Source organism: Lampris incognitus, chromosome 16, assembly GCF_029633865.1.
Source record: "Lampris incognitus isolate fLamInc1 chromosome 16, fLamInc1.hap2, whole genome shotgun sequence".
Classification (NCBI taxonomy): Eukaryota; Metazoa; Chordata; class Actinopteri; order Lampriformes; family Lampridae; genus Lampris; species Lampris incognitus.
Window position 1 is genome coordinate 14870401 of NC_079226.1, and position 10320 is coordinate 14880720.

The 10320-nt window shown below is 41.6% G+C and overlaps 1 protein-coding gene across 1 annotated transcript in view; it reads right to left on the reverse strand.

Moving 5' to 3' along the window:
- The window catches only part of LOC130125977 (CD109 antigen-like), a 63048-nt gene extending 58146 nt beyond the window's left edge, over positions 1-4902 (reverse strand). The window contains exons 1-11 of the mRNA XM_056295353.1: positions 4708-4902; positions 4168-4404; positions 3920-4045; positions 2087-2126; positions 1904-1985; positions 1550-1655; positions 1249-1387; positions 1032-1141; positions 728-919; positions 347-451; positions 143-205 (exon numbers count right to left, since the gene is read on the reverse strand). Of these exons, the coding sequence (XP_056151328.1) occupies positions 143-205; positions 347-451; positions 728-919; positions 1032-1141; positions 1249-1387; positions 1550-1655; positions 1904-1985; positions 2087-2126; positions 3920-4045; positions 4168-4404; positions 4708-4902 (1395 nt within the window). The remainder of the gene's footprint in view (positions 1-142; positions 206-346; positions 452-727; positions 920-1031; positions 1142-1248; positions 1388-1549; positions 1656-1903; positions 1986-2086; positions 2127-3919; positions 4046-4167; positions 4405-4707) is intronic.
- Between the last annotated feature and the right edge of the window lie 5418 nt (positions 4903-10320).

Consider the following 10320-nt stretch of genomic DNA (forward strand, 5'->3'; position numbering starts at 1 on the left):
ATTTAGATTCTCTCTCCACTTTGGATTGAGACACAAGGAGGGAAACCTTATGTGGCGCTATAGGGGAAGGAAGGGATGAGAACCCGTTGGGTAAGGGCTGTTTTGCAGAGTGGTGTTAGGTTATGTGTGTGACCAAATGTACCACATAGTGAAGCTCGCTGGGTTGAAAAGAACTCTCCACATCTATTTGAAGAGGCTGTCCAATCTGAAACAAACAATATGCGTCAAAAGTAGCATGCTATGCTACCCAATGCATACACACACACGCTATGCTACCCAATGCATACATATGTATTGCACATGTTTGTCTGGGTTTGAGAAACTGATCTATGTATGTTTCAATTACCTGTGCAGGGAGAGGGCTGATTTTCTGGATCTGGATATATGATCCACTAGGAGAGGAGTAGTTGTTGTAGAGCCTCAAAAACTCTTCGGCAGACTTGAATGTGGCCTACACATAACATAACCAAACAAAATGAGAACCCTGAACACTAAAATGACATCTTCATAATCAGATATATCATGGATCAAAACTTGGTGATGATTTCATCTTGGTTGTAATTTATTTCTAACAAATTCATTAGATGCCTCGCCAACGTTTTTAAGATGTTTTTGTATGTCTGCCTTTCCTGTGACATTTGATACAACCACGTTTCTCGTCCCCAGGCACTGACACTCAACAGTCTACAAACAAAAAACTACAGAACATGGCCTCGTCTGAGCTTACTTTGATGAAAAGCATCTCTACTGTGTCCTGTAATGTGAACCCGATGTGGACTATCCCGTCCTCAGGCACTGGAAGCTTCTTAGTTGTAGGTTCTGCATCCGTTTTTTGTGTTTTCTGAGTCACTTCAACTGATACAGAGCTCCTTAAATCCAATGTGCTCAGTGGTCTTCTGTCATACCGAGATATTCTAAGCTGTGAAATACACAAAGGTGAGGTAGGTTACAGGTTAGATTGTGTAAATGACAATATGTTTATTCAAGTTCTACACTTGGGTTACAAATGAACATATTTGTCATTCACTCACTTTTGTAGAGAAGCGTAAAGATGGCTTCAGAACTTGTGGAAAATTGAAGAAAGTAAGCTGGAAAGTGTTCTCCATAACCTGAACTTCAACTCTTCTGTTTACTTTAAATCCTGTGAAACAAAATGGCGTAAATTATATAAAGATTGTCCAACAAAAAAAAAGTGTAATCTCAGGTTCAATCTCAAAATTAATAATTAAAAGAGTAAACACAACTAACCTGTCAAGACCTCAGTAACGCTGGCAGTGATGGTCATGACAACACTACTGTCATCAGCCATGTGTTTTCTTACTGAACCGTATTTGTGTAGGGCTAAAAGATTATCTTTACTGAAGAAGAACTGCGCTGACCCATAGATCTGAAAAAGATGGCTCACATGATGACCAAGGCCAAGTGACTAAGAGTTATGCTGCAATGCTGACTTGACATGCTGAATGTCATACTGTAGTATCTACTGTATTTTGGCTTTGGTTTATGTCTGCATAGTTAATGTGAGCTGTTGAAACACTTTGAGACTTACCTCTTTGGTTTGATTAAGGTTGAAGGGTTTGCCTCCGTTATACAAAGATGCCACTAAAGTTACTGAGACAGATAGTGTCCCCTGTACTGGCTTGCCACTGTGGTGCCTGTTGAGAGAAAAGAAAATTGGATGGATGGATAGGTACTGGACAGATAGATAGATACTAGACAGGTGGATACTAGATAGATGGATGGAAGATATAGATAGACAGACAGACAGACAGACAGATACTAGATAGAGCCTATACATACATATATTTAACATTACGCCATGTTCAGAATATTAAGGGATTAAGGAAAAATCAGCACTGTGGAAAATTGGTATTCTTCATCTGCATAAAATCAGGTAACTCACTGAGCTCTGACGGTTCCTGAGACGTCATCTCCAGCTAGGACCTCTGGGGCACTGTTGATGTGTACTTCGAAACGGGGCAATTCTGTGATAGCAGATAGTAGAAAATGAGCTTATAGCAGTAATTATAGGTAACTTTAAAAAAAATAAACTCCAAAAAAAGTTGATGTTACTTTAAAAAAGTACCATAGTGTTCCACGATGAAGGCTTTCTCATCAGCCTGGCCCTGTTGTGAAAGAGAAAGGAGAGAAAAGGCCTTGGGCTTCTTGGGTTCTTCTCTGATTCTGTTATTTGTTCTGCAACAGACTCGACATCAGTCCACGTGTAACCCCCATAAATTTCCCAGAAAGTCCGTTTTTGGTGTGGGGTTTAATATCGCAGTTTTAATTTTCCAAAATATCCTCTAGAGGGCGCTCTGTGCTCGCAGAAGGGGTTCCTATATGCTAGCCGAGGTCTATAAGGAAAAGTACGGGGAGAGGGACGCAGGCAGCTACAGCGAGCAGGGAAAACGTTGTTTTACTACTTACAACTTGATGTTAAAAGTTATTCGGGACAGCGGTACCGTGTTTTTGGCGTTTTGTTGTTCACAAGAAGGTTATGGAGGACCAAAATCTGATGGTTATTCCCCGGTGAGTGTCTTTTCTTTTCCTGTGCTAGCTTAAACCGAATGTACCCGGTGTTCATTTTAATGACTGTGAATGGGGGGAACCAATCGGCTAAAGATGTAGCGTGTAACAGAAACCCAGCACTGTAGAAATGACTGTGTGTAAGAGATTTGAATGTGAAGTTTTATTGCTTCATAAACGTCGGGGGCCTCATGTAATAATCGTTACTATGGGCCCATGGGATTTTTTAGCCCTGAAATTTGTCTCAGAGACCAGTGTAGAACCTGGGTAACGCCTGAATTTAGACACAGGTTGGCTAACGCCGACGTCTTTGCAGGCCTGGGTGATTGCTCGTTGCAAGAGGCAGGCAATTACGAATAACCATCATGCTTTGCGACTGACTGTCAGGTAACTAAGGGCTGAAGATCCCATGGGTGTGTACGCACAAATGTGCCCATAGTAATGTAACCGGTTGTTTTCTTGCCCGGTGCGGGATTCGATATGGGGTGTACTGCACCACAAGGCGACATCACGAACCGCTCGGCTAAAGGGTCAGACCCGTTAGCTAGGGGCTAAGGTGTCTTATTAGTAGTTTACAGTAACAATTGATACATGAGGCCCCTGGTTTGGTGAACATTTAAACTAGTGAGGAGAGTGATAGAGGACTTTGAGATAGCTGCAATCTGCATATTTTACAAATAAAATTGACATTTATTGTGATTTATACTGTATGATGTGCAGTTTGGTTATTTTGTATTCTCGATTTCCCAGAGAGGACGACTGAGGATGTTCAGCGGGCGGGAGGCTCAACGACGGCCACTGCTGCCGCGTGCGGGGGAGCAGAGGAGCCGCTCCATGGATTTGGACGGGCCCAATTTCTCACTTTAGATTACAGGTAAATTTAAACAAACATATAAAGGGGCCCCTAACTGAACGGAAGCTATGTAGTTTACAGGGGGGGGGGGAATCATTAACTTGAATGAACTGAACTTAACTTTTTCCAAGAAAAATTAAACTTGCATTTAAAGAGAACATAAACAAGTAGTGATGAAAATGTGTTGAATTCAAAACATAACACCACCCGGGCGTTTACACAAACTGAACGGCGGACAGTTTAATTTCTTTTTTTTATTGTTTTGGTAGGTATCTGGATAAGAGCTCTGGATGAAAGGGACAAATTTAAGTTGGTTTGTTTTATTTTTAAAGGGTCTATTTTTTCATTTAGCCAATCTAAGTGAAACGTCGAAAGGTGGATTTCGTTTTATTTACTTTTTTTCTTTTTTGATAAAATTGTTCCGTCTATTTTCCTTATTGGGCCAAGACTTCACATACTGGTATATAGCTATTTAATTGGCTTTTAACCTATTTCACTATAACAAGCAGTTAACAAGTAGTTTCTCTGAAGTAAGCTTACATTCACCGTAGTTGTGATCACCCACTGTCCAAGGGGAGGTCTCTGGGACAATGTGAATTCTTTAGACACAATTCCCAGATAACTGCCCATGGTAACCCAGCTTTGCACAGCTTTCCTCTTGGGGTCCTGATCACGACAAAGAAATATCAGTCAAGCTGCCCACTGCCATACAATGCCTGACCAAAACAAAACAAAAAACTCTTCAACTCCTTGGGCTTTGTTCCTTTACAAGGTAGTCTGACACCCACCCGAACAGTGATCTCCACCCTGCCTTTGTATGGATGATTGTCCGGCTGGACAGACACCACTCTGATTCTGACGGTCTCTGTGGGTCGGTAACGTGATTTATCAGTCTGGATGAAGGCGTCTATCGTTGTGGGATTGACACCTAGGGTGGTGGTATTGGCGAAAAGAAGCTTGTCTCCCTGGTAGCCCTTCACCACCAAGGTGACGAAGGATAACTCTGTCATATAGCTTCCAGATATCTGGAAAATTCAAAGACAGCATTTAACAGAAGTTGTGCCTGTGTACAAACAAGCTAACGAGTGTACAAACAAGTGGTAACAGTACTTTTTTTTTAGCATCACTACATTTTATGCATCTTATTCTTATGATTCACTCATACAGATGTGCCGAGAATTTATTTGAAAGAAAAACAAAACATACTCACTGGAGGAAGAAAGAGAATCCCAGTTTTACCTTTATAAAAAAGAAAAGGATAAAATAAGTGTTTTTTGTTACGTCATTTTGCCAAACCCGTGTTGGTATCATATCACAATAGCGATAACCTCAAACATATAAGTAGAAAAGATTCCAGCATCACCTCCTGGGAAGGTGTCCTCCACCAGGGTTATGTTGGATTTCCCATGGGTCACTTGGGCTTTCACCCTTACAGGGAAGTCACTAAGGATGGAGACAGCCAGAAGAGTCGGGGTCTCAGCATGCAGCACCTCTGGACCTGAGATTAGATATAATGGTCTCATAGAGGAGGGAAGGAGTAGTTACTGATTTGTAAAATAATAATAAAAAAAGAAAGTCACGATAGTGAGTTGGACTTTGCCATAGATGTCCAAGGAATTATATTTGATGAAACATACAATAGGAATACCATGAAATATTTGGCTATGATAATCATGGTTAATGAAAGTGACATTACATTTGCTTACCGGGATGACTTCTGAGCAGAACCAGATATTACAGTAAACACAACTCCCATACACACCGACAGGATCCAGATTCCCTGCATGATTTGGATGACTGCTCGGCTAAACGCCGGTCAGTCTCTTCTGGTCCAGACTGGAAACTGATGGTGGATAGCTCATGTTGCTTGCTGTTACCTGTACCTGCATGTGACAAAATCCCACCTACTGTTCCACACCAAAGCCCCTAGGGGGTTATTCTCACATATACCCTCTATCTTAGAGACAAACACACACACACACACACACACGTGTACGCACATGCTATCGCACTCACGTTCTTTCACACACACACAACCATATCACATTTTACTTCCTTGTTGTAGTCCAAGGCTGAAGTTGATCCCATAAGGGGGAAACTAACACACACACTCTCTCTCTCTCTCTCTCTGTCTCTCTCTATTCACACCTCTGTCCAGAGGGATGCTTTTTGTCCGTCTATTCACAGACACTGACAATTCACAATCCTGCCTAAATCACACAGACATCATTGTGGCTCTATGTAGGCTTCTGAGCAGCATTTGCATCTCCAATCTCAGGTATCACAGAGGAACGCCACTGTTTACAGAAAATGTGACACATAATGGATTTTTTTTCTTTTTGTGAAACGGTTATTATTAGTTAAAAAAGTTGAATCAGTTCATCTGGACACAGTGTTTATTGAGAAAAACATTTCATTACTCATCTGTTAATTAACTAGGTTAATGTTAGTCACTTTTCCTGGTATTTTATGATATTCAGCATTCTTGTTTGTTTGCCTGCATTAATTTAATGATTTAGGATTTAAATTGTCATTGGTTAGGACTTGCACTGAGCTGAGTTTTGTTGACTGAAATAAAGCACTGAAAGCCTGTTTGGGCCAAATAACCACAGAAAAGGTAGCTGTGATTGGCCGTCCCTCTTTACAATGAGACCTGTTACATTACCAGATGAGCTGTTACAAAGAGAGCCTGGCGGTCGGTAACATAAAGGGAGGGGAGTGTGGATGACTGAGACCATTAAAAACATGGGCCTGTAAATTCATCCCTCAAGAGAAAACCCATCAGTCTCAGTCAGGTAGTGCCTGGGAAGTATTGGGTACAGGAATGGGATTGAGTGGATAGGTAATGTGACATTATGTTGAGAGCTTGTCCAAAACACGTCTCACCCTTACTTGTGTTTATCAGGTTTCCACACGCCTATGTATGAACAAAACTCGTCTCCCCTTAGCACTAGGCCTGGTTACCACAAGACTTTGATTAATCATTCGTTTGTTTTTTTGTTTTTTTGTGTGATCTGTAAGACAAAGTGAAAGCGGTCACTCCCAGACTTTTCAACACTTCAAGAAGCTTGAAATAATTCATATTCTTGGAACAGAAACGGAGCCATTGTGGATACCTCACTCAGTATGAATGCATTGCATCTGCTTTATCTGATTAATTCAGATATGTGATCAATAGATGAGCTCTTTCCATTATTGTGAGGTCAGGACAGCAGCATGGTGTGGGTGAGGTTTTTGCGCCGGGGTGCAATGCCGCCAGAGTGCTGTTTGAACCTCAAAATTCAGTCCTTCGTTGCTCTCTACAGACACTTTTAAATACAATAAAACCACCACTTCTTACATCAAAATACACTTGAACAGAGCTAGAGATTACTATTTTAAGTGTAGATAATAAAACAGCTGAGACATTATAACCTTTTCCTTTGCAGCTCATAGGATGTGAAGGGCAAACAATGCATTAACTGTTTAAAACCAGCAGGTGGCAGTAAAGTCACGCCAAAAGTCAAGAGGGCAAATTCTAATGTGTGCAAACCATGTGAGACACCTGCTCTTTCCTTCATATAGATTAACCAGGTGAAGTTAGTTGGCAGCTTTGTTCCACATCTGGTTTCCCCTGTTGAAACAGGTTATTACCTAGACGGACTTCTAAGGCTTGAGAGACTGAGACATGGATGCGAGGGGGAACGAGCGTGGGGAAAAAAAAGATTTAAGTGCTTGTGACGATCGGTCAGGATGACTTTGGGAAAAAAACAACTACTAATTTTTTTTTTTAATGTACCAGTGTCCTGTGTGTATGTGTGATAGCCCATCACCCAAAAGGACGCCTGGCCAGTGGCAGGACTGTGGCGTAAAGCAACTCGCTGAGAAACAGTCAAAGCAGGCCAAAGTTGAAGTCATTCATCAGATACTAATTGTGCAGAGCCACAGACTGTATTCAGTTTGTCAATGGACTGTCAAGTATTTAAAGACCACATGAAATGGCATTTAGGGTGTTGCGAGCGTCCGGGATGTGACGCATTTCCTAAAGAACCAAACCGCTGGGGTGGGATATAATAATGGGCGGGCAGTCGATTTATTGATGTTCTGATGTGAATGAACTCCAACCATTGTTGTTGTGCCACAGAGTTTTGGGGAAAGGGAGTGTTTTTGGATGCGAACAGCCAAAGATTTAACAATATCACAGCTAGCAGACGTGCATTTTGATTTTTACGTGTTGGGGAAATTCACATCAAATTATTACCGAACATTTTTTTAACGCCCACCCACACTTGCAAAGACATTTAGCTGAGTTTGATGCCTTTTTCCAGGGAGAGAAAACACAAGAGTCTGTAGACATATATATATAAAAGGGCATTTTTTTTGTGTGTGAAATTCTTTGGCACATAATTACAGACAGATGAGAACACATTGCAGATAAAAGCAGTAAAATGGAGGAAAAGATGTTTTCTAAATTCATGTGGTCTTTAAATGGTACCAACTGACCCTAAAGGAATACACAACTTTACACAAATTAGGTTGGGCAACTGATGTCTTTACAGTTTCACTCGTTTCCGCAAAAATTAAAAAATATAATACGGTTGTGCCGAAGAATGAAAACATTTGACACCAGAGAGGTGAAAGACCTTGCTGCGGTCCAGTTAATCCTGTTGTTTTACACTGATGGAAGGATGAGTGGCTGGAGGAAATCAAATGAGTCAATGAATCCGTTGTGCTGCATGTCGACATTGCAGGCAGATAGTGATGGTGTAGTGTTTCCTTCCCACATTAGCCGCCTACATAAACATGCCACAACATTTGGATGCCTTAGAATATCATCTTTTTTGTCAAACATGCAGTCCTTCATAACAGTGTATCCATCTGTAAAGGATTTTTTTTCTCCCTGTTTCTCCCCAATTGTATCTGGCTAATTACCCCGCTCTTCCGAGCCGTCCTGATCTCTGCTCCACCCACTCTGCCGATCCAAGGAGGGCTGCAGACCACCACATGCCTCCTCCAATACATGTGGCGTTGCCAGCTGCTTTTTTTTTCACCTGACAGGAGTTTTGTTAGGGGGACGTAGCACGTGGGAGGATCATGTTATTCCCCCCAGTTTCCCCTCCCCCCCAAACAGGCGCCCCGACCGACCAGAGGAGACGCTAGTGCAATGACCAGGACACATACCCACATCCGGTTTCCCACCCGCAGACACAGCCAATTGTGTCTGTAGGGACGCCCGACCAAGCCGGAGGTAACATGGGGATTCAAACCGGCGAGCCCCATGTTGGTAGGCAATGGAATAGACTGCCACGCCACCCAGATGCCTCGTAAAGGAATATTTATGATAGGACAGACAGTGCTCCACGCCACAAAGCTGAGATTGTCCATGACCGATTCTAAGAAGATGATGATGAAATCTTCTTAATGCAGTGCCCTGTCCAACTACAAGATGTCAGTCCAATAAGTCATCTGCTGAATGAGCCTGAACACGCTATTTGGGGTAAAGATCCAACATCTGTTAAGTCAACACTGTGGGAACCGCTGGAGTCAGCAGAGTAACATACTTTATCACACACATGCACACATGCATGCACACCGTTAAATAACTTATTTTCTAGAGTCCCTGGGAAGCCCCCATCCTCAAAAACGTAAGAACTAGTACTTGTGTTTCATAGTCAAAACTTTATTTCTTTGGTATCACTTAATTTTCACACTAATTACATATAAACATGTTTTACAACAATCATGTAACACAAAATAGGAATCTTTATTCAGTATTTGGCAAGTAACTTTGGCCACACAAAGACACTGTACAAATTCACTTTTGAACCTGTGGAAACATTATCACTTCTAGATTTTACAAAATAAGAATTTACAAGCCGATGCAAAATGCTTATCACTGTCAGTCGTCTGAATGCTCGTGTGTTTTTCAAAAGGATAGCACTGCTCGTTTCTCCAGCAGAAGACACTGACTGAAGGCCAGAGATGGCTTAAAAACTATAATTCTGAAGATTTACGCGCTATTGCTGGCATAGTTAAATAATAACCAGGATGCAGAAATCCAAATTATGAAATCTTTTGTAATGCAAAAGTTTGTTTTCTGGAAACAAACTTTTCCAGGCAAAAGACGAGACGCTCAGTGTTTTACATGATCACCCAAATTTGGATGAAAAAGGCAGGTAGCAGCAAGTTTGAGAACGAGTGAGGCTGCTGCTCTTAAAGGGACAGTTCATGACATGTTTTTCCTCTCACCCATAGGGCTATTTATCCATCTGTGAGTTGCCGAGTTTTAGAGCTATCGGCCACGGAGATAGATGCCCGTCGTCTCTCGAATACAGTGTAAGTGAATGGCACTCAGCTTGTGTCTCTCAACGCGCCAAAAAATTACATTCGAAAAACTCAACAGCAATGTCTCCAGAAATCATGATCCAGTTACTCAACATAATCCACAGACCTTGTTGTGAGCAGTTTCATGTAAGTGTAGTACGGTCTAAGAAAATTGTTCCTACATGAAACTGCTCACAACAAGGTCTGTGGATTATCTTGAGTAACAGGGTCATGATTTCTGGAAAGAGACATTGCTGTTGAGTATTTCAAATGTTTTGGTTTTTTTTGCCGCTTTGAGCAACACAAGCCGAGTGCCATTGTATTTGAGAGAAGGCAGACATCTCCACGGCCGATTTCCAAAACTCGGCAACTCACACCAAAATGATCTAGATGGGTAAATAGCACTACGGGTAAGAGGAAAAACATGTATTTTTTTATTTAGGCGTGAACTGTCCCTTTAACTTGCTGGTACTGTATGGCAGACTAAACTCGTGAAAGACCTTTACCCGCAGATACGACAAAATCAATGGCTGAAGCTCGGGTTCAACCGTTGCTCTTTTTTTTTTTGTACAGTGGTGAGTAAAGTGCTGACACAGCAACATTGGCAACTTTTAATTTTAAATGAAATCAAGTACACC